The sequence below is a fragment of the Rhinopithecus bieti genome, unplaced genomic scaffold, assembly GCF_001698545.2.
Source record: "Rhinopithecus bieti isolate Rb0 unplaced genomic scaffold, ASM169854v2 scaffold_1467, whole genome shotgun sequence".
NCBI lineage: Eukaryota > Metazoa > Chordata > Mammalia > Primates > Cercopithecidae > Rhinopithecus > Rhinopithecus bieti.
Genome location: NW_016803692.1, coordinates 39,616 through 65,446, shown reverse-complemented (window position 1 = coordinate 65,446; position 25,831 = coordinate 39,616). Strand labels below are relative to the sequence as shown.

Here is a 25,831-nt window from a genome sequence, read left to right as displayed (position 1 = left end):
AAGATGAATACTTGTTTATTAGCTAGAGGAGCCCATTTTTTTCTAAGTTTCTGGCCCTTCCTTCACTATGCTGAACATTGTAATTGCCCTGTGAGCCAAAGGCAGTGACTTCATTCCGGGGTGATTATTGTAGGTGAGAAGCTTGAGGAAACAGGAACCCTGTGCTGTCCAGTTCCTCAGAGAGGACAGAGTAAATTCAGACAAGTGTGCATGTTCTTTCTAATTCAGTGACTCCCTTCTGCACTAGTTTCTAAAATTGTGTCCTTTATTTTGAGAGCTCTAGAAATTGGGAATACAGTGAGGATATGGTAAATTGGGGCCATATTAGAGGGTAGTTTATGTACTTAGCTCACGCCTGAGCTTATGTGGTGGGTTTTGTGCTTGGAAATAAAGATAAGTTGATGAAGAAGACCTAGCATCTGAGATCAAAGGTAGTAGACAAGGGTAAATAGGCATTTTCAATGTTACAATTATATAACATCTTCAATGGCAGGAGTGACAAGATGGTGCCATGGCAAAACCAAGAAGGGCATCTCATCCATCCTTGGAAAGTTAGGAAGTAGGACACTTTAAGGATGAGCAGGGGCCGAAAAATAACAGATATAGGGTGAGGAAGCAGGGTTTTAAGAAATCTTTGCCCCTTTTGCAAAGGCCCTCAGTCAAAAGAATATGCCCAGCTTATGGACTTATAAGGAGTTTATTTGAGTTCATCCAAGTACTGAGAACTAGAAAGCCAAAACAAATTCCTAAAATGTTGAGTTGAAAAAAAAATTTCCTTCTACTTCATCGTCTTTATAAATGTGGGACGGCATTTAGAAACCATTCCAAGAAACATCCCAGGGGACATTGTATCTGAAAATATACTTTGGAATAAACTTTGAAATCTTTATTGAAAAGTCATAATAAAAACAAAATTAGGATGCATGTCTTGTGCCCTTTTTAGTTCCTTGTTCTGATGAGACGGCTTTTCCTGTTGAGCTGACTTATGCTATTTCTAGTGGTATTAATCACTTCTTCCTATCATGGGAACTCCCCCATCCAATCATTATTATTTTCTTTTAATTTTAATAATTGTTTTATCCATGTTTGAATACATATCCTTAATACATTCATATAAAATATTAAAGGCACAGAAGATCACAAAGTATGATTTTTTTTTGGTGGATTAGCATATAAAAAGTACTTTCGGCTCCCTGAGAGGCTGGATGGAGGTGGAGGCTATGTGCTCGCAGTGTTGGTAGAGGTGCTACAATAGAATGTAATTTACTATGGTGCTGAGGTTACCCTGGTTAATGATTCCTGCATGAAGAGGACAAATGTATAGAAAGCCTCAAGAGAGAGGGACAAAACCATATTGCCAAAAGAGTGAGAGACTTCTGGAGTGCACAAATCAGAGGAGTTTTTCTCACTTTGTGATGCCTTGGAAGAGGAAAGAACAAGAGATTTTCATAAGAATTTGCAATCACTGCTTGGCCTCCCAAAATCTTGAAAAAATTAGATCAAAGATCAAATCCATGCTGCGGCAGCAATTCTTTATAACTAAATGGAGCTCCCTATATGGAATGCAAGAAAAGAAGACTTTATAAGTAGTATAAAATCCTTTAATATATCATTTTTTCAACTAAGTACATTACATTTGTGTTCATCTTGACAATATTATTTTTGTTTCACTTTTGATATGTCTGACAACCCAGTTTAAGAGTGATTATTCCAGTCCTTGATAAGAGAGTCTATGTAATGGATTTGGAGTTATGAAATACAAGTTGAGGTCATAACTTGGCAACCTAACGGATGATCTTGGGCAAATAGATTAATCTTCCTATCTTCCTTTTATTATCCATAAACTGAAGATAACATTTGTCCCTCAAGGTTATAGTAAGAACTAAATGAAATCTGTATTTGTTAACCTAAAGCACTCAACAAAGACAATAAATATAACATTAATGCAATCAACTTTTATTAAAAAAATAAAGGCACAGAAGAATATATGATGTGAAATGAGTTATCTTCTCATTTCTCACCTCAAACATTCAGGTTCATCCCTGCTGTGACCATGTATACTAGATTATTTTCTATTTTTCCAGAAGGAGGTAATAATATATGCACACATTTATTAGTTTCTAAATTCAGTGGTAGTAATTATACATGTTTCCTGCATCATTTTTTTTTTTAACTTATGATACATCTTGGAGACTCCGCATATTAGTTCAAATAGAGCTTCTCTCTTCATTTTAGTGGCTGTAGAGTATCCCTTTACAAGTACTTCCCAAGATTTCCCTTATTGGTACCTGAAAGAGGGACTTTCACGTTTTTTTCAGTCCTTTGGCATTACAACAATGCCACAACATAAATACTATTATATATAAAATTTTTGATTTGAGTAAATCAATCTATATGATAGACTTCTAAATGTGGAAATGCTAGATCAAAGGTATGTGCACTTAAATATTTCATATATGATTCCAACAGTTCACACTCTTACTAGCAAATATGAGACACTGACAATATCCTCAAACCCTTGCCAGCTCAGTGCCCTGTCAAACTGTTCTTTCATGCCCATGATAAATTGAAGCAAGAACCTCATAGTTTTTCTTTGCACAACTTTTATTGTCAGTAAAATTAAACATTTTATCATATTTTGCCTGTTTAAAATATGTGGTGTTACTCTCTTCTCACTGATTTACAAGAGCTAATTATAACTTAAATTATCTCTGTGACTATAACATTAATTGAAAATAATTTCTTCATCTTACCATTTGTCTTTTTGCTTTACTTAAATCTTTTCTAGGATAATTTTATCTCCTAACTTGTTCCCCATTTCTATTAATTATTACTTCAGTCAAAATTAAGTTTGTTTTATGAACTTCAGGCCATAATATTCTTTGAAATTTGCTTTTAATTTTAAACTTTTCTTACATGAAACTGCAATAACACACATACTTTTAAAATGAGCAACAGTGTTACACCATTTTAACAAAAGAAACCTCATTTCATAATTTTCTTACCAGGATTTCTCAGCCTGTTACATAAATGAGCTAAGAATTTTCATCCCTAAATCAACTAACTTAGCAGCCCCAGGTAGCACTGCAATAAACATATTGCCAGCCACATCAAGAATCTGTGAAAACACTGAGGGCTCTTCATTTTCAGCTGCTTCAATCTCTTCTTTCAGTCGATTAATCTCTTCATTTAATGATCAAATATCTCTTTGAATCCTTCAGTAAGTGGTTCTTCTAGGACCTATAAAAGTAAAAGAGCCTACTTTTGAAGATTCTCAATTTTTAAGAGTCCGAGTTTTGTATTTAACAATTTCATTAAACACATGTCCATTTCTCTAACATCTTAGAAACTCTTTGATGGGTTTGTCTGACATTTCAGATGACTGGACCTGAATAGTGGGAGTATCCATGATTTACACCTTTGTGACATTTCCTCAGTACCATCTCACTGGAGGTAGGGAGGAATTTTGTTCCAGCACAATGAATGCCCTTCAAGAGGGAATGCAGGTTTAATTCTAATTGATTCCCCTTTTCACCAATGTAGCAAGGCCATGCTCATCTAGTAAATAATGGGGACTGCTGACCCTGTATAAAACACAGGTTGTCATGTTCCAGGTTGGGACAAGGAATATATTTTACTCTAGTTGTATAGGGATGAGTCAGGCAGATACAGAAACAAATGGAGCAATTTGAGATAATTCAGTATCATTTCATATTAAGCCAAATCTGATACTTTCATCCAGATGGATCTATTTTGGGTCCTTTTGATGGTTGTGCCAAGAATCCTGAGGGCTGGTGGACTAAGGTCCTAATTAATTGGGGGCACAGTGAGACCATCCTATAATCACCACAAACAGCAGCCCAGCACCCTGGGGAATGTCATGTGTACTCTCCAAAGTCTAACATGACAGAAAGTGCTGGAGTCTTGTAAACTTACAGACTTCAGTAGAATTCACATGTATTTGAAATTTAAGCGAAATATATACCTTTTGTGTTTCCTTCTGGAATCTTGACTGAGCTTAAAATTTTGGCCCTTCCCTAACTGAGGAACTGGCATTGTGCCTCAAGCACTGCCAAGCTTCATCCAGACTCACCTTCAGCTTATGGCTCAGCATCTTTCTCAGCTCTTTCATATAGTTTTCCCTTTCCCTCTCCATCTTCTTCTTAAGTTGGGCTATGTTTTCCTGGAAGCTTCTCTCTTGAGCCTCCATCATTTGCTGCTGTTCCTTCTGTTTTTGTCTTAGCAGCTCCAGTTCCTTCTCAGCTGCTTCCTTCTTAGCCTGCTTAGCTGTTCCACAGAGGTTTTACAGAGGGAAGAAAATAACAGTCAGGTGGAAGAAGAACCATGATGGCTAAGTAGATGGAGTCAGGAAGAGCTTCTCCCATTGAGAGAACAGACCATAGAGAAGACTGACAAACTCCAAGCAGGACTTCAGAAGGAAGGCATTGAGAGTGGATGAAGGAAGGATGCAGACCCAAGGCTGAAGGGAGAGGAAGCTGGGAACCTTGCACAGGTGAGGTAAATTGGTGCGAAGTGGCCCACTCTCACCAGGGACCTCTAGAATCCTAGCTTTAAGAGACCCCACAACTCCCATAGATGTTTGAGCTGGCAAAGACAGCTGCTTGGAGAGTTGGTAGGGACAGGACTCTGGCCCGTGTGGAGCCTAGATATTTGGCACAGGAATGGCTGCAGTGGAGCACAACCAGGAACTCCCATCCCCCAAGGCTTGCCATGCCCAAATATGTGGCTTTGGCTTTTGCCAACTATTGGTCCTGGATAGAACTGGGCTATCTTGCCTGTGGGATGGGTCCAGTATGATCTGAGCATCTCCAAGTCTGCTAGCCTCTCTCATGGTCCCTGCCTAACTGCATCCACTTAAAGTGCAACGTCAGATGCCAAACTGAAGCACTTTCCAGCAGCCATCACCATATCTTCTTTGTTGACATACCCTACCTAACCATCATAGAGCTTCAGCAGATGGGCTCACACCAGTGTGCACTCAATGCACACTTTCCCCAGTGTTTTGCTGGCACACAGTCGCTTGCAGCCTCTCACCACCACTTTGCAGGTACACACACCTGTGCAGACCCTGTCAATGTGCCACCACCAATGCACATGCACAGAACCTGCAGCACGACTGCCCTGCTGCTGCTGCTGCTCACCCATGACCTTGGACCCTACTGCCACTGCTCTGAGAAAGTACTTTTGCCAGCACCCCTCATTGGCGTGTTGTTGCCAGTTAACCAGGAACAAGTTGCCCCCTGCAGCACAGCAGTTGCTTAACCTAGAGGGGCCAGAGAACAAAGCCATGGGCCTGGTCCCAGCCTACTAAGGTTCAAGCCCCCAGCCCAGGAGTGCTGATCTGAGCCTTGGCCCCTTGAAATCATCCAGAAAAAAAACAACCTGGTCAAATGAACCCAACTTATACCAGTTGAATCTTCAAGAGAATAAAATAATATAAAAGCCAAAAATCCATAATAGAAACAGACACTTCAAAGACTAAAGGAATATCAGCCCACACAGATGAGAAAGAAACAGTGAAAGAACTCTGGTCTTTTACCTCCAAATGAGTCCACTAGCTCCTCAGCAATAGTTCTTAATCAAACTGAAATTGCTGAAATAGTAGACATGGAATTCAGAATCTGGGTAGCAATGAAGATTATCGATATTCAGGAGACAGTTGAGATACAGTCCAAGGAATTGAAGGAATTCAGTAAAATGACTCAAGAGCTAAAAGTTGAAATAGCCATTTTAAAAAAGAGCCAAACTGATTTGATAGAGCTGAAAAACATGCTACAAGAATTTCATAATACAATCAGAGTATTAAATGTAGAATAGACCAAGATAATAAAAAATCTCTGGCCCGGAGCGGTGGCTCAAGCCTGTAATCCCAGCACTTTGGAAGGCCGAGATGGGCGGATCACGAGGTCAGGAGATCAAGACCATCCTGGCTAACATGGTGAAACCCCGTCTCTACTAAAAAAATACAAAAAATTAGCCGGGCGAGGTGGCGGGCGCCTGTAGTCCCAGCTACTCGGGAGGCTGAGGCAGGAGAATGGCGTAAACCCGGGAGGCGGAGCTTGCAGTGAGCTGAGATCCAGCCATTGCACTCCAGCCTGGGCGACAGAGCGAGACTCCGTCTCAAAAAAAAAAATCTCAGAGCTTGAAAATGCATTTTTCAAATCAACTTAATCAAACAAAAATAAAGAATAAAAAAGAATGAACAAAATCTCAGAGAAATATGATATTGATATTATGTAAAGAGACCAAACCTATGACTCATTGGCACCCATGAAAGAGAGGGAAAGATAGCAAGCAATTTGGAAAACATATTTTAGGATAATGCCCATGAAAATTTCCCCAATCTCACTAGAGAGGTTGACTTTCAAGTTCAGGAAATCAGAGAAGCCCTGTGAAATCCTATACAAGATGACCATCCCCAACACATGTGAGATGGTCATCAGATTTTCCAAGGTCAGCACAAAAAAAAAAAAAAAAAAAATTAAAGGTAGCTTGAGAAAAAGGGGCAGGTCTTCTATAAAGGGAATCCCATCAAGCTAACAGTGGAACTTTCAGAAGATACCCTACAAGCCAGAAGAGACTGGGGACCTATATTCAGCATTTTTACAGAAAAAAATTCCAAGGAAGAATTTCATATCCAGCCAAACTAAGGTTCATAAGAAAAAAAAAAATCCTTTTTAGACAAGCAAATGCTAAGGGAATTTGTTACCACCAGACCTGCCTTACACAAGCTGCTGAAAAGAGCATTAAACATGAAAATGAAAGACCATTATCGGCCACGACAAAAGCACACTTCAGTACATGGATCATTGACACTACAGAACAAGAACAAAATCAAGTGTGGATCAAATCCACACATATCAATATTAACTTTGAATGTAAAAGGGCTAACCACCCCAGTTAAAAGGCACAGAGTGGCAAGTTGCGTAAAGAAATAAGACCCAACTGTCTTCTATGTTCAAGAGACCAATCTCACATGCAATTACACCTATAGGCTCAAAGAAAAGGGATGAAGAAAAATCTATCAAGCAAATGGAAAACAAAAAGAGCAGAGGTTGCTATTCTTATTTCAGACAAAACAGACTCCAAACCAATAATGACGAAAAAGGATAAAGATGGGCATTACATAATTGTAAAAGTTTCAATTCAACAAGAAGACTTAATTATACTAAATATGTATGCACCCAATATTAGAGAATCCTAGATTCATAAAACAAGTTCAAAGAGACCTATGAAGAAACTTAGATAACCACACAATAATAGTTGGAGTCTTCAACACTTCACTGACAATATTAGACAGATCATTTAGGCAAAAAACTAACAAAGATATCCAGGACCTAACTTGACACTTGACCAAATGGACCTAACAGACATCTACAAAACTCTCCGCCCAACAATAACAGAATATACATTCATCTCATCTGCACATGGCACATACTCTAAAATTGACCCCTTGCTCTGCCATAAAGCAATTCTTAACAAATTTTAAAAAATACCCAAATCATACCAATGCTCTCAGACCACAATGCAGTAAAAATAGAAATCAATACAAAGAATATCTCTCAAAGCCATATAATTACATGAAAATTAGATAATATGCTTCTGAATGATTTTGGGGTAAACAGTGAATTTAAGGCAGAAATAAATTTTTTGAAATTAATGAAAACAAAGATACAACTACCAGAATCTTTGAGACACCACTACAGCAGTGTTAAGAGGAATGTTAATAGCACTAAACAACTACAGCAGAAAGTTAGAAATATCTCAAATTAACAATCTAACATTACACCTCGAGGAACTAGAAAAACAAAAGTGAACCAAGCACAAAGCTAGCAGAAGACAAGAAATAACCAAAATCAGACTTGAAGTGAACAAAATGGAGACAAGAAAAACCATACAAAAGATCAATGAAAACAATGGTTCTCTGGAAGAATAAATAAGATGGATATACTTCTAGTTAGACTAATAAAGAACAAAACAAGAGAAGATCCAAATAAACACAATAAAAAAATGACAAAAGGGACATTGCTACCAACTCCACAGAAATACAAAAAATCCTCAGAGACGATTATGAACACCACTATGCACCTTAACCAACACTAACCAAGAAACCTAGAAGAAATGGATAAATTCCTGGAAACATACAACCTCCCAAAAGTGAACCAGGAAGAAATTGAAACCTGGAATAGTCTAATAACAAGTTCCAAAATTGAGTCAGTATTAAAAAGCCTACCAAGCAGAAAAAGTCCTAGACCAGACAGATTCATAGTCAATTCCACCAGACATAGAAAGAAGAGCTGGTCCCAATTCTACTCAACTATTCCAAAAAATGGGGAGGAGGGAATCTTTCCTAATACATTCTATGAGGCCAGCATCATTCTGATTTTAAAACCTGGCAGAGACACAACAAAACAGAAAATGCAGGACAATATTCCTGATGAACATGGATGAAAAAATCTTCAACAAAATACTAGCAAACCAAATCCAGCAGCACATTAAAAAGCAAATCCACCACTGTCAATTAGGCTTTATTCCTGGAATGCAAGGTTGATTCAGCATACGCTAATCAATAAATTGATTCCTCACACAAACAGGACTCAGAACAAAAATCACATGATCATCTCAGTGGGCACAGAAAAGGCTTTTGATAAAATTCAATATTTCATGTTAAAATATCTCAACAAACTGGGCCTCAAAGGAACATACCTCAAAATAATAAGAGCCATCTATGAAAAACCCACAGCCAACATCATACTGAATGTGAAAAAGTTGGAAATATTTCACTAGAGAACCAAAAAAGGACAAGGATGCCCACTCTCACAACTCCTATTCAACATGGTACTGGAAGTCCTAGTCAGAGAAATCAGGCAAAGGGGAAAAAAAAAGTTATCCAATAGGAAGAGAGGAAGTCAAACAATCTCTTTTCGTAGACAATATAATTCTATACTTAGAAAACTCCATACTTTCTGCCCAAAGGCTCCTCCATCTGATAAACTTCAGCAATGTTTCAGGATAAAAGAATCAATGTACAAAAATCAGTAGCATTTCTCTGCACCAATAATGTCCAAGTTGAAAGTCAAACCAAGAACACAATCCTATTCACAATAGCCATTGTGCATAACCAAGAATAAAATACCTAGATTTAATCAGGCAGGTGAAACATCTCTACAAAGAGAATTATAAAACACTGCTTAAAGAAATCTGAGACTGCACAAACAAATGGAAAAACATTCCATGCATATGGATAGGAAGAATCAATGTTGTTAAAATAGTCATACTGCCCAAAGTGATTTACATATTCAATGCTATTCCTATCAAACTATCCATGACTTTTTAAAAAATAGAATTAGTAAAAACTATTCTAACATCCACATGGAACAACAACAACAACAAAAAAACCAAGTAGCCAAGGCACTCATAACCAAAAAGAACAAAGCCAGAGACATCACATGACCTGACTTTAAACTATATTACAAGACTACAATAACCAAAATAGCATGGTGCTGGTCAAAAAACAAAACAAAACAAAACAGACACATAAACAAATGGAAAAGGTTAAAGAAAGCAGAAATAATACCACACACCTACAACTATGTGATCTTTGGTAAAGCTAACAAAAAAAGCAATGGAGAAAGAATGCCCTACTCAATAAATGGTGCTGGGTTAACTGGCTAGCCATATGCAGAAGACTGAAACTGGACCCCGTCTTCTCACTATATACAAAAATCAACTCGACATGAGTTAAAGATGTAAATGTAAAATTTAAAAACTATAAAACCCCCAAAAGAAAACCTAGGAAATACCATTCTGTACATAGGCACTGGCAAAGATTTCATGATGAAAACTTCAAAAGCCACAGCAACCAAACAAAAAATTAACAAGTGGGACCTAATTCAACTAAAGAGCTCATGCGCAACAAAGGAAACTATCAACAGAGTAAACAGACAACCTACAGAATGGGAGAAAATATCTGCAAACTGTGCATCCAACAAAAATCTAATATCCAAAATCTATAAGGAAGTTAAAGAAATTGAGAAAAAAGCAAACAACCCCATTAGAAAACAGGCAATGGACATTAACAGACATTTATCCAAAGAAGACATACACATGGCCAGCAAGCATATGAAAAAATGCTCAACATCATAAATCATTAGAAAAATGCAAATAGAAACCACATGAGATATAATCTCATACCAGTCAGAAGGGCTGTTATTAAAAAGTCAAAAAATAACAGATGCTGGCATGGTTGCCAAGAAAAGGGAATTCTTATACACTGCTGGTGGGATTGTAAATTAGTTCAGCTGCTATGGAAAGCAGTTTGGAGAGTTCTCAAAGAACTTAAAACAAAACTATCATTTGACCCAGCAATCCCATTACTAGGTATATACCCAAAGGAAAATAAATCATTCCATCACAAAGACACATGCATGCGCATGTTCATCACTACACTATTTGCAATAGCAAAGATGTGGAATCAACCTAAATGTTCATCAGTAGTGGACTGGATAATGACAATGTTGTACATATATGCCTTAGAATACTACACAGCCATAAAATGAATGAAATCATGTTCTTTGCAGCACTGTGGATGCAGCTGGAGGTCAATACCCTAAGAGAATTAATGCAGGACTAGAAAACCAAATACCACAATGTTCTTACTTATGAGTGGGAACCTAATATTGAGTACACATGGACACAAAGAGTCCAATAGACACCAGGACCTACTTGTGGAGGATGGGAAGAGGGTGAAGATTGAAAAACTACCTGTGGGGTACTGTGCTCATTACCTGGGTGGTGAAATAATCTGTACAACAAATCCCCATGACACACGATTTACCCATGTAACAAACCTACTTGTTTACCCTCTGGACCTAAAATAAAATTTGGAAAGAAAAAAAAAAATGGAAGTAACAGTCTTGTCTGAGTTCTATTCTCCTGAGTTCAGAGGCCAAACTAACTTTGTAAAAAGCACCAAGGTGGGGAATTGAGAATCTCTGAATTCTCCCACTAGCCATGTCAGCAAGAGCATGTTTAAGAATGTTGTGGGAAGAAACTGAGTGGCTGAATGTTCAATCCCAACTCGCCTTGTTATTTTCAGTTTTAGCAGAGCATGTGTTCCCTATGACAAAAAAGCTCCTGGTAGAAGGAAAATCCTTTTTTCTGAACTTCAAGAGGGTATTGCAAGAACCTACCCATTTGCCTGAAAGCTGAGCCCTGTCCCTGTACCTGCTATGACCTTCTCTCCAGCAGTGAGGGCTTTGTCTGACTGCAGGATGGATTCCTCTATAATCATCTGTGACTGCAGGAAGCTCTGGAGGACCTCGTTTGCCTGAAGAATCAAGAAGGAGCAAAGACCTGTCAGGCAGCAGAAATCTTGTCTTGTGATAAGGAAATTATTGTTCAACAAAGCCACAGATCTAAACTTGTAAACTTCACATTATTCTTAAGATTCCACAGTGGTTTCTTTCTTTCCACAGCCACAACAAAACGTCCAAGCTCTTTGTTGAGACATGAAAACCCTGTGCAGCAGCCTCCCTCATGCCTGTCCAGCCTCTTTTCCCAGGGATGCTGCTCACCACCCACCTCAGGGTGCAGACAACCAGATTTCTATGCAGTTCTAGAAACCCACATCCTCCATAGTTTGCATTATTTGCTTTCTTTTTTCTTCTGCCTGAAAGCCTGCCTACCCTTTTCAAATTAGGATAACATCTATTGATACTTTACCTAATAGCTCTTATCTCGCTGGAAGTTTTTCTAGTCTAATTATTAATTAATTAATTAATTTACTTTTGATCACTGTTAAGAATGTTGATAATAGTTCACTAAAAGTAAACAATGTATTCAAATTTAACTTAAAAAGTTAAAACCTTAAAAAGACCGAACAGGTAACTATTTGGTCTATTTACAGGAGTAGCGGTGAATATAATGGAAAATTAAACAGTTGAGAAACTTTTTTTTCTTTTTTGAGACAGTCTCACTCTGTCACCCAAGGGTAAGTTCAGTAGTACTATGACTTCAACCTTGAACTCCTGGGCTGAATGCTGCTGCCTCAGCCTCCTGTGTAGCTGGGACTGCAGATGTGTACTAATTTTATTTTTTATTTTTGTAGAGATGGAAGTCTTGTGATGTTGCTCAGGGTAGTTTCAATCTCCTGGTCTGAAACAATCCTCCTGCCTTGGCCTCCCAAAGCGTTGGGATTATAGGTGTGAGACACTGTACCTGGCCTGAGAAACTTTAAGAATTTGAAACTTTAAGGCAGTAACATGGCTGTCCAAAATGGGAAATTAACAATCACGGAAAATACAACACTGCATAGACTTAATAGTCACACGTGGGAAGGAAAAAAAGGCATAAATACCTCAGCCAACATGTGATTAGTGACTGAAATTTGGGTGGGTGGGGCACATCACAGAAGGAAGGACCTAGGCATTTTTTGATGGTTATTTTCCTTGTTTCCTTCTTTCAAAAAAAAAAAAAAAATCAGATTCATGGGTGTGTTAGGCCATTCTTGCATTACTACAAATACCTGAGACTGGGCAATTTATTTTTTTTCTTACTGTGTGATTGTAGCTTATTCATTTTCATTGTGATATAGTATGCCATTATGTGAATACACTAGTTTACTTGTTCTATTGTTGATGGACATTAGGGTAAAATTTCAGTTTGGTGCTATTGTGAATGGTGCTGTTGTGACCATTTCTGTCCCAATCTTTTAAGTGAATGTATATATCTAGGAATGGATTTACTGTGTCATTCAGTATTTGTTTTTCAACTTTAGCAACTGAAACCAAACAGTTTTCCAAATTGATGTTCTGATTTATACCTCATTAGCAATGTGTGAGAATTCCAGTTGCTTCATATTCTTGTCAACACTTGGAATTCTGACTTTTAAAATATTAAACAGTCACCTTCTTTTCATTTTGTGAGGAAATTGAAACTCAGATAAGTGAAATTACCCGACCTGTACTAGGCTTGGTTCTGAGAATGCAAAAGACATTGCAGTTCAGAATTTAGCCCTTTTTTCTCTTTAACTGGTAGGGACTTATGGAGTAAAAAATCATACTCAGATTTGATATACATATCTTTCCAAGGAGGATTACAAGTAGCTATTTATTTTCATCTGATCTGTATTTAAAATAGTTTTTTGGACACTACTGTTGTAGGGTGAGTGAGCAATAATGATTTAGGTTTAGAGTTAGGATCTACATTTAATTTTTTTTTTAATTTAACTTTTATTTTAAGTTCAGGGGCAATTTATAAAGCAAAGAGGTTTAATGGGCTCATAGTTCTGCAGGCTTTACAGGAAACATGGCTTCTGGTAAGGCTTCAGGAAGCTTTTACTCCTGGTGGAAGGTGAAGCAGGAGCTTGCATGTCACATGACAAAAGCAGGAGCAAGAGAGAGCGAGAGAGAGTGGTTGGGGGAGGTGCCACACATTTTAAAATGACCAGACCTCCAGAGAACTCACTATCACGCAGACAGCAGCAAGCCATGTAGGATCTGCTCCCATGATCCAAATACCTCCCACGAGGCCTCACTTCCAGCATTGGGGATTACAATTCAATATGAGATTTGAGTGGGGACAAATAACCCAACTCAATCAATGGGGTTCACATGCAGGTTTGTTACATGACTATATTGCATGATACTGAGGTTTGGGCTTCAGTCAAAACAGTCACCCAGATAGTAAACATAGTACCCCCTGCCTCCTCTCTCTTGTATTCCCCAGTGTATATTGTTCCCATCTCTATGTACATGTGTATTCATTGTTTAGCTCCCACTTACAAGTGAGAACATGCAGTATTTGGTTTTCTGTTTCTGCATTAATTCACTTAATATAATGGCCTCCAGATGCAACCATTTTTCTACAAAGGACATGATTTCATTCTTTTTATGGCTACATAGTGTCTCAAGGTGTATATGCACCGCATTGTTAAAATCCAGTCCACTGTTGATGGGCACATATGTTGATTCTGTGTCTTTGCTATTGTGAATACTGCTGTGATAAAATATGAGTGCAGGTGTCTTTTTGGTAGAATGTTTTATTTTCCTTTGGGCATATACCTAGTAATAGGATTGCTGGGTTCAACAATAAGAATAATAATTCTATTTTTAGTTCTTTAAGAAATCTCTAAACTGCTTCCCACAGGGGAATTTACAATTTACAATCCCACCAGCAGTGTATAAGCATTCCCTTTTCTCTACAACCTCACCAGTATCTGCTATTTTTTCCTTTTTAAATAATATAGGCTAATTTCTAATTTTGTTTTACAAGTTTTTTGAAGTTGATTGATAAATAAAAATTATGTTTAAGAGGAACAGCACAATATTTTGGTATATGTATACATTATGAAATGGTTACCATTATCAAGCTAATATATTTGCACCTCATGTAGTTATCTATTTTTGTATGTGTGTGGTGGGAACACAAGGGACCTACTCTCTTAGAAAATTTCAAGTATACAGTACATTAACTATAGTCACCAGGCTATACACTAGGCATCCAGAACTTATTCATCTTATAACTGAATGTTTGTACCTACTGCCCACTATCTCCTCTTTCCTCCCACCCCTCTCCCCCTGGTAACCACCCATTCTACTGTGACTTTCACTTTTTTTTTTTTTTTTTTAGACGGAGTCTCACTCTGTCACCAAGCTGGAGTGCAGTGGAGCGATCTCAGTTCACTTCAACCTCCGCCTCCTGGATTCAAGTGATTCTCCCGCCTCAGCCTCCCTAGTAGCTGGGACTACAGGCATGCACCACCATGCCAGGCTAATTTTTTTATTTTTAGTAGAGACAGGGTTTCACCATGTTGGCCTGGATGGACTTAATCTCCTGACCTTGTGATCCACCTGCCTCAGTCTCCCAAAGTGCTGGGATTAGAGGCCTGAACCACTATGCCCAGCCAACTTTCACTCTTTTTAAATAATTTCACACGAAGGTGCGTCATGCAGTATTTGTCTTTCTAAGAATGGCTGATTTCACTAAGCATAATGTCCTCCAGGTTCATTCATGTTGTCACCAGTGGTAAGATTCCTTTCTTTTTAAGGCTGAATAATACTTTATTTTATATATCTATATTTACATATAGATAAGCATATATATCACATTTTCTTCACTTGCTCATTTGTGGATGGACACAGGTTGTTTTCATGTCTTGGCTATCGTGAATTATGCTGCAATGAACATGGGAGTGAAAATATCTCTTTGAGATAGTGACTTTAGTTCCTTTGGAAATACAACCAGAAGTCCACCAATAGCTGTTAAACTAATACATTCAGTAAAGTTGGAGGATACAAAATTAACATACAAATTCAGCTGCATTTCTATGCACTAAGAACAAACTATATGAAAAAATAAGAAAACAATCACATTTATAATAGCATCGAAATAATAAAGTGCTTAGGAGTAAATGTAACCAAAGAGGTGAAAGATCTGTACACTGAAAATCATAAAATGCTGATGAAATTAACTGAAGAAGACATAAAGTAAATGGAGAGATATTCCATGTATACTGATTGGAAAAATTAATATTGCTAAATGTTCATACTATCTAAAAAACCTACAGATTTACACAATATCTATCAAAATTCCAACGCTGTTTTTTCCACAGCAGTAAGAAAACCAATTATAAAATTCATATGGAACCATAAAAGACCCCAAAATAGCCAAAGCAAGAAAAACAGAGCCAAAGGCATCATACTATCTGACTCCAAAATCTACTACAAAGGTATCAAGTAGCATAATGCTGGCATAAAAACAGACATCTAACTCCGTGGAACAGAATAGAGAGCCAGAAAACAAACCTACACGTTTACAGGCAAAGACTTTTAAAAAACACGTGCCAAGAGTACACCAGGAGAAAAAGGTAGTATCTTTAATAAATGGTGGAATGGTGGTAGGAAAATTGGACCCTTGTACTACACACAAATGTCAACTAAAAATTGGTTAAAGATGTAAAAACAGTTTTACAAAGACTGTAAAACTCTTAAGAGAAAACCCAGGAAATACTCCTAGACACTGGTCTTGGCAATGATACTTTTGGATTTCACACCAATAGCACAGGCAACAAGTGCTAAAAGAAACTAGTGGGACTACATCAAACTAAGTTACCACTCGATAAAAAAAGAAAGGAAAAAAGAAAAGACAACATACAGAATAGAACATATTTGCAAACCGTATATCTGATAAGTGCTTAATATCCAAAATATATACGGAGCTCATATAACTCAATAGCAACACAATAAAATGAAATACAACAAAACTGATTTTAAAAAAAATGAGCAAAAGAGCTGAACAGACATCCCTCAAAAGAAGACATTTAAATGACCATCAAGTATGTGAAAGCATGTTCTGCATCACTAAACTTCAGAGAAATGCAAATGAAAACCATAATGAGATATCACCTCACACAGAATGATGATTATCAAAAAGTCAAAAGATAACAAGCATTGGCAAGGATGTAGAGAAAGGGGAACCCTTAGACACCGTTGGGAGGAACGTGAATTAGTATAGTCATCATAGAACACAGGACAGTTTCCTCAAAAAGAAAAATCATGAGTTTCCAATGGCTTTTAAGTACATAGATCAGCCCATCAGCTCCACCACTTACTGACTGTGTCATCTTAGGAACTTTATTAGCCTCTCCATGCGTTAACGTTTCTCAATTGCCTATATGGAAGATAGTAGTAACTAATTTACATTATTCTGAGAATGAAACTGATAATCCAACAAAATCACCTAAAACAATATCTGATACACAAAATGAATGCTCAATGTCTATGAACCTTTCTGTTGATCATCACCATCATCATCATCACTATCAATGTACACCAGTATGATAAGCATAAACACTCCATATCCAATTGAGTATTAATTTGTCCATCTTGTGTAAGACCATAAACTTCTGAAAACAAAGCTCTTCCTTTCATAGTGTATTTTCTGTATTTAGCACAAAAACTATCACATTATATGATAAATAAAAGAAATGGTTTGTTTCACCTGGACTTCTGATTCTAAATCCTCTTTGGGAAAAAAAAAGTTCTGTTTTAGTAAGAGTAGCTAAATAATTGTGGATTTTAAGATTTAAAACATCAAGGTATTTCCATACTTCACTTTTTGTCCATAAATGGTGCTGTGTTCTTAGATTTTCAGAAAGGGCAACAAGGACCCTCTGACTATCCTCTGTCATCCATTCTCCCCTTATTCCTCACCTTAATTCCTTTTCTGGGCACTAGTGTATAGTCCTGTTCAATCTTCCTTTTTGCTTCTAAGTAGATATCGTGCCCTCCAGGAACAAAGAAAGTTCCTCTTGAAATACTTTCCATCAAGAGCTCTGAAAGCCGCTTAAGCTCAGCCTGGCAATATTTGGCAGATGCCTCTTCATTCTGTAGCACAAAGTCTTCCTTCTTTTTCTCCATGGTGTCCTGCCAGAAAAGTGTAGGGGAAAAAAACAGTAGAAAGAAGCTGTTAGAAGGGAAGGTCCAACTGTGATCCTCTTGGAAGAAGTAGTCTGATGGCCTCAGAGCGGACTGAGATATGGTGTAGACCAAGAGTCAGAAGACTTGTTTTAATTCCAGTTTGGATCAGTTCTCTGCATGGCCTGTGGAAAGTTCATGAACTCTATCTTTCCTTCAGCAAAAGTATGATTAACGGTGATCTAACTATAAAAAATAAGCAAGGAACAATTCAGTTGTGGCAGTAGTAGTGTCCTTAGAGAGCATGGATTGCTATGGATAAAATGTGTACACAGAAAATCAACCCTTCTGGTATAATCACATCCCAGTAATGACTTGATTGTACTCTGAACAGAGCTTGGAACTCCAAAAGGGATCTTAGCATGTGAAGATATGGGAACATTATTATTTTTTGCTTACACTTGTAAGTTATGATTGCATCTGGGTTTTCTCAATATGTACTAAGAGATTTCTGTCACTTGTGGACTGGTAATAGACAGACTGAAAGAAGGCTATTCAATAACAGTGCCAACGGCAGATTTAAGATATCCCCCAGGATTTCCCCTCCGAAGTTTCCACACTCTCCATAGTCCCTGGGCTTATTAATATGATGGAGTGTACTCCAGTGTTTACGTAACATTATATGATATCTGTTGACTTTTAGAAATGGCGAATATTCAAGTAGTACTGAGTATACTCAAAAAAGTATTTAAGAATTACCATATCATACGAGCTCTTTGAAAGCAGAGCTTTTTTGTTTACCTTGAGGCAGAAGAGGAAGCCAGAGAGATTAGAAACAAGAGAAACATTTGATGCATCATTGCTGACTTGAAGATGGAGAGAGGTTCACCTGAGCATACAGGTAAGAAGTAAGCTCAATCAACACCTTGTTTTCAGCTTATGACACACTGGGGGGAGCACACAGATGCCCTAAAAGGAACTTCTGACTTACAGAGCTGTGAGCTTAGGCATTTTTTCACACTCAGAGTCAGGGAAGTGCTTCTTTATTTTACCTTTTTATAAGATTAAAAAAAAATTGTATATGTATAATGCTTGCATCATGTTATTTTGAAATGTAACATGAAATGTAACATAATCTGTACAAGTTAAGAATTCTGTTTAACTTGTATAGATTATGAAATTACTAAAACTAAGTAACATATATATTAGCTCAAATATTTGTCATTCTAAATACTATTCTCTTAGTAATTTTCAAGAATGCAATACATTGTTATTAACTGTAGTTAGTATGTTGTATAAATGTGTTGTTAAATGGGCTACAATCATAATTTCTTATATATGATAGAAAATTAATAAATTTCCCATATTGTAGAAAAATCAAAAACTGTAGCCCATTAAATTCAGTCACATAAAATAATCCAAGCTCCCTTTACCATGAGAAAGAGATGAACCATGGCATTAAAAAGGTGGGCTATAAGTATCATTCCAGAAAGGCAGTAATCAGGAAAAAAAAAAAAAAAAAACGAAGATTACCACGAGCTTCTTCTGAAATTCCTGGTTTTTATCCTTGAAGGAGTGTTCCATGAAGACTGCAATGGCTTCCCTCTCACAGGCCGTGTGCACGTCCAGCAGGTCCTGGAGCGTATCTGTCGGGAATCTCACTTGCTGGGCCATCCGCTGGCTATAGTGGTCAGCTGCCCTCTGCACGGCCGCTGAGTTCTCACGCTGGGCCAGAGCTGCCATTGCATTCTCCAGACAAGGAACCGCTCCACTGTTGATGGCATCCAGGTAGGTCTCCACCAGCATCCCCAGCCCTGAATGATTTAGGAAATTTAGGGAATAGATAGAAAGTTTTCACTCATTGTTTTACAAGTGGTATGTATCAGCATTCTAAAAATCACAAAAAATTCCATTTAACATGAATTTTCCCTCCTTCTCCTTCTTTTAATTCTACTATTACTACTACTACTACTTTTTACGAAGCCACTTTCTTACAATAACATCACTGTTGTTCCTATTTATTCTTTCTATTTTGTTCTCCAGCTCACCACATTACAAAGTTAATTACTAATCACAAACAATATGGAGCAAGGGTTTCTTGAAAAAGAATACTTTTCTGCTTAAGTAAAAATTTAAAAACATTTATTCAGCAAAGTAAATTATATCATTTGTGGATCATGATTCTGAATGTAAATGCAGGTGCCTTTATAAAAACACTTAAGAGAGTGCCAGAACGTTAAACCCTGTGAGAAGCTCTTTTCTGTACAGAGCACTAAAAGACTGCACAGGTAACATGTTCATGAAGCCAGCTTTGTTTATAAGATTTTGCTGAATTTTGTATCTCAAAATCTCATTAGGCTTGCAGATACTTACTTTCTGTTTTGTGTAAATTCACAATACATCTTTTATACCCTCACTGAGAAAAATATCCTTCACTTATCCCACACCTCATAACACAGATGTTATTTCCTTACCAGTTGTTCGTGCTTATAAGCTTAGTTTACTAGTTTTTGAGATACAGTAGGCCTCAATAAACACCCATATAGGGGAATAGACTCACGGTTTCCAGTGACAAGGATTCCCTCCCTCAGGGTCTTGGTCTTTGCATGGGTGAGGATATAAGAACAGAAGTTTTCTGATTGCACCTGAAAATTACTATCCAGTTGGTCTTCCGGTATTTCTTCAACATGGAGTAAGAGTTTTTTGTCATTTGTTGGCCGGTCAAAGACAAAGCACTTCCGTTTTGGAAAGAAATGCCTGATCCACTCCCTGGGCTTGTTAGAATTTTGGATTTGGGGATTCTTGCCTGCAGAATTAGTGAAAAAAGTGACTACTGAAGAACAGCTTTTAAGCGAGCCTGAAGATTTTCATTTCCAAAGTTCCTTGCATCAACCACTACAGTCTCTCATGTCTGTGAATCTATGCAACAAAACCTCTCATGCAACCAAACTTACGCTAATCTACTTAAGGTATGAAAAGTCAATGTCTGCACAAAGCAGAGTCAGAAAGGTACTTCTGGAAAGGAAGGGAAGGCATCCACCTCAAGTGAAGGAATTTATGGTTGGTTTCCCCAGCTGCTGTATGATGTCTCGTAGACTGATGATTTTTTAAATGTTTGCTGAATTATGATTAACTAAAATATGATAAGAAGTACTTTCCTTAAAAATTATATATATTTAAGGTGTTATAACATGAAGTTTCGATGTACGTGTACATAGTGAAACTACTACTAAGTAAGCAAATTAGATATCCATTACCTTCCATACTTTTCGTCGGTTTTTTTGGTGGTAAGAGTACCTAAAATCTAATCTCTGTACATTTTAAATGTAAAATACAATATCGTTAAGGATAGTTCTCCTGCAGTATATTAGATCCCTAGACTTTTCCACCCTATATAACTTCAAGTTTGTACCTTTCACCCACATGTCCTCATTTCCTTCCTCACCGTGCCCTGGTAACCACTGTTCTACTCTCTGTTTCTATGTATTTGACGTTTTAAAATAGAATCCATATAGAAAAGAGGTCCTGTCATATTTTTCTTCCTGTTTCTGGCTAATATTACAGAGCATCATGGACTTTCTCAATCTTACTGTCCCCGTGTCAGAAATGAAATGTAGGGCTTAAAAATAAAGTAATGCTAGGAACAAGGACAAGATGCGGCTGGGGAAAATGTCGGAAAGAGACAGAAAATACTCAGGTCAGATTATATTAGGTCTAACATTGTCTTGCAGAGGGATTCTGTGGCGTGTATCAGTTATTCAAAACAAATATTTGTTGAAAGGATGAACAAATGAACAAACATGGATATTGATTGTAGGTGCTAGCAGGTATCCACTCTGCTAAATATAGTCTATTTAACAAACGTATATTAGGTTGACAACGTATTATATGAGACTGTAGAATGAAGTAGGTGATGTTATGAAAACAGTAAAATAAAGGGTTTGACAGTCCTACTGGAAGCACATGTCAGTGCATTTTTTTTTTTAATTTCCTGAATCATTAATCTGTATGACTCTCCTTTTTCTCTAAAGGATATAACTATCCAGGCTAATAAAATAGACCAAGTGAGATATATTTCCAAAATTTGATCATTTGACTTCTTGTGATTCTGCATTTACGAGCTTCCAAACTTATTAGGTAATTTTCTCCAAATAGAATAGGAAGAGAACTTGAAGTTAATAAGTAACACAAATATATGAGTCTTAGGATGTGATAATATTAATTGTAATCCTCGATATATTTTTCATAGTACTTATTGGTCTAAAATCATTTGATAGAACTTTGAGTTTTAAATTTCCTCAATGAATTTGAACCTCAGCCTCTGGGAAATTTCAAGTAAAAATAACCACAAAAATCATAATCACTTGTCAATCACCAACCACCGTAAGCAAGGGCCTCAATCAGGTCCAATATAAAAATTTGTGTAAGTTGAAGAGCAGGTCCTAGTTGAGCCCACCCACTACTGAACCTTCTGCCATCTAGGCCATGCTCTGATACCTGGAATCAGCTTCAAGGCATTCTCCAAGTACTCATCTTCTGTGATGGGGTGTCCATCTAACTTCAGTTCCAGGGTAAAATCCCGAACAGTCCAAATAAAGTCTGGAAAGAAACTCACAAACTCGCTGGAGTCCTCAACTTCATCAGGTTTGGGGCAGGATTTTGCCCTGATTAGCTCTGTTAGTTCAGTCACATAGCTGGGATCTCAGCTAAGGAAGGGGTGGCACCCTACACCATCGTTTCCACATCTCACTTAGAAACAAGTTTTATACACGTTCCCTTTTGCACTGTGTCTTTTCTTACTCAACCAGGACAACTGAATCACAGCAGAGAAGACACAGTATCCGTTTCCATTCCCCTAAAGTCCATAAAACCTGCTCTTCACTTCCCGGAAGGATACTGCAGCTGCTCCAGGGCCTGGTGGTTGATGGTGTTCATGCTGTTGTAGACAAAGCTGCTGCTTAGAAGCACAGCCAGGGCAAAGATCCAAGAGTCATTCTTAGGGTCACTCTAGTGTTAAAGAAATAGAAAAAAGGGAGCCACAGTTTAGATACATCTCAAGGTCAACTATTTGTATCCATGTAACCAAAACTGAAGTCATTCCAGTTTTCCCAAAATGCTGTGTCTAAAGGAAACACAAATGTAAGCTTTATATGCTTGTCAGCATGATTCAGCGAAATTAAATAAATCAGCTATAGAAAAAGCAGCTTAAGCATCTCTATTTTCCCTAAAAATATTGTTAATGTATAATAGCCAATCACATGATAAGTAAATATATTTCTTCCTTTATGCTTTATCAATTGTGCTGTAACCATTATAAGGAGAACATCTTGGTTTGAAGTCTCCTGAATGATGCTCTCCACTTTTTGTATACAATAAATTTAAATTTTTCCAAACTTGATCTGATATTATTTGTGACACTTGAAAGCACATTACTGTTAGGACTTAAGAGTCTCCTTTTAATTTATTCACTTATTAATTCATTCATTTGGTTGTCCATTCACTATTTCAGCTGTAGTATATATAACTGAATAGTGAGGCATGTAATATGAATTTTGAAGGTCATGTTAAAGTCAAACTGTATTTTTGCCATTTATATTGATCTTCTCAGGACGTCACTTTCTTTAGATATTAAAAGTAGCAGTTGACATGGTCAATGTGTAAAATATTTGATGCAGTGCCTAAAGCATAGTAAGTATGTAGTAATTAGTGAACAATAATCCTTTGGCAGATTTTCTCAATCATGGCTATATTAGGAATGCAAATGATAATCAATCAAATTCACCAAAAATTGTTCAGCTATGTACAAAATGCAGACACTGCCTTTGGTTTTATGGATGCAAAGTTCCATAATCACAAGAAGATGACTTTCAGGAGTGGCAGATAGCATTGTCAACATAAAAGTGCAACCAAGATGATAATTTCTGCCGGGAGTGGAACGAAAGTCATAATGTAAAAAATAAAACAAACAACAATCTAAAAAATGGGAGGTGGGAAGGAAGGAAAATAAAGAGAAACAAATGCTCTGTGAGTTCGAGCAAGAAGTTACTATGTCTAACTAGAATTAGATGGCAGTAGGTTGAAAAGAGCTGGACGTTAAGGAGTACATAAAATGAGGACTTGCAGAAATGAAAGAATTAAAAAGGTGAAAGACCCAACAAAATCCAAGTCAAAAATTTTAGGGTATGATCATATAATGGTATTACAGTTATTTAATTCAATTGAATGAGTGAATAGGTATGTGGAGAAGACAAGGCTGGAAATACTATTCAGGGCAAGACATGAAGGTCCCTTAAATAGAATTAAATGCTGACCAAATCCACAAATTCCAAGGCCAACAAGTAATTTTGCTTCCATCAAGCATGTATATATTTGTATGTTTTGGTTCCTTGAACAGTCATACTTTTGCAAATAAAAAAGTTTATGCACCTTACAATCTATTTCAAATCAATATTTCATCTTTGTTGTACACTGAAATGATGATTGATAACTTTAGAACTGTATCTTTAAATTCACTATTTCTAAATGAGACCCCACACACATTTGTAATTTTTGCAGTATGAAAGCCAAACCACACTAATTCTATTTTCTTTTTTTTGAAATAGAGTCTTGCTCTGTTTCCCAGACTGCAGTGCAATGGTGCAATCACTGCAACCTCCATCTCCCAGGTTCAAGTGATTCTTCCACCTCAGCCTCCAAAGTAGCTGGGATCACAGGCACCTGCCATCATGCCTGGCTAATTTTTGTATTTTCAGTAGAGATGGGATTTCACCATGTTAGCCAGGCTGGTCTTGGACTCTTGACCTCAGGTGATCCACCCACCTTGGCCTCTCAGAGTGCTGGGATTACAGGCGTGAGCCAACGCATCTGGCCTCTATTTTCTTTTTTTTTCTTCTTTTTAACTTTTAATTTAAGTTCAGGCTTATCCCCAAACTTAATAAAATAAAATAAAATAAAATAAATAAGTTAAAATATTTTATTTTAAGTTCAGTGGTGCCCCTGAACTTAATGAAATACCACAAAACTTAATAAAAGTTTAAAAAAGGAAAATTGAGAAAACATCCCTGTCTGACAGCTTTGAAGAGAGTACTGGTTCTCCCAGCACGGAGTGTGAGCTCTGAGAATGGACAGACTGCCTCCTCAAGTGGGTTCTTGACCACTGAGTAGCCTAACTGGGAGAGACCTCCCAGTAGGGGCTGACTGACACCTCATACAGCTGGCTGCCCCTCTGAGACAAAGCTTCCAGAGGAAGGATCAGGCAGCAACATTTGCCATTCTGCAATACTTGCTGTTCTACAGCCTCCCCTGGTGATACCCAGGCAAACAGGGTCTGGAGTGGACCTCCAGCAAACTCCAACAGACCTGCAGTGGAAGGTCCTGACTGTTAGAAGGAAAACTAACAAACAGAAAGGACATGCACACCAAAACCCCATCTGTATGTCACCATCATCAAAGACCGAAGGTAGATAAAACCACAAAGATGGGAAGAAACCAGAGCAGAAAAACTGAAAATTCTAAAAATCAGAGCACCTCTTCTCCTCCAAAGAAACACAGCTCCTCGTCAGCAATGGAACAAAGTTGGATGGAGAATGACTTTGATGAGTTAGAAGAAGGTTTCAGACGATCGGTAATAAAAAAACTTCTCTGAGCTAAAGGAGGATGTTCAAACCCATCGCAAAGGAGCTAAAAACCTTGAAAAAAGATTAGACAACTGGCTAATGAGAATAAATTGTGTAGAGATGACCTTAAAGGACCTAATGGAGCTGAAAACCATGGCATAAGAACTATGTGATGCATACACAAGCTTCAGTAGCTGATTTGATCAAGTGGAAGAAAGGGTATCATTGATTGAAGATCAAATGAATGAAATGAAGCGAGAAGAGAAACTTAGAGAAAAAAAGAGTAAAAAGAAATGAACAAAGCCTCCAAGAAATATGGGACTATATGAAAAGACCAAATCTATGTCTGATTGGTGTACTTGAAAGTGATAGGGAGAATGGAACCAAGTTGGAAAACACTCTTCAGGATATTATTCAGGAGAACTTCCCCAACCTAGCAAGGAAGGCCAACATTCAAATTTAGGAAATACAGAGAATGCCACAAACATATTCCTTGAGAAGAGCAACTCCAAGACACATAATCGTCAGATTCAGCAAAGTTGAAATGAAGGAAAAAATATTAAGGGCAGCCAGAGAGAAAGGTCAGGGTACCCACAAAGAGAAGCCCATCAGTGGATCTCTCAGCAGAAACTCTACAAGCCAGAAGAGAGTGGGGGCCAATATTCAATATTCTTAAAGAAAAGAAAAGAATTTCAACCCAGAGTTTCATCTCCAGCCAAACTAAGCTTCATAAGTGAAGGAGAAATAAAATCCTTTATAGACAAGCAAATACTGAGA

At 37.5% G+C, this 25,831-nt stretch overlaps 1 protein-coding gene across 1 annotated transcript in view; it reads right to left on the bottom strand.

Moving 5' to 3' along the window:
* Positions 1-2,023: 2,023 nt before the first annotated feature.
* LOC108514541 (guanylate-binding protein 7) overlaps positions 2,024-25,831 on the bottom strand; it is a 45,281-nt gene continuing 21,473 nt past the window's right edge. Inside the window, 9 exon segments of the mRNA XM_017850818.1 lie at positions 2,024-3,195; positions 3,198-3,240; positions 4,094-4,287; positions 11,248-11,350; positions 17,235-17,447; positions 18,972-19,252; positions 19,999-20,244; positions 21,936-22,132; positions 22,336-22,445. Of these exon segments, the coding sequence (XP_017706307.1) occupies positions 3,023-3,195; positions 3,198-3,240; positions 4,094-4,287; positions 11,248-11,350; positions 17,235-17,447; positions 18,972-19,252; positions 19,999-20,244; positions 21,936-22,132; positions 22,336-22,445 (1,560 nt within the window). The 3' untranslated portion in view covers positions 2,024-3,022.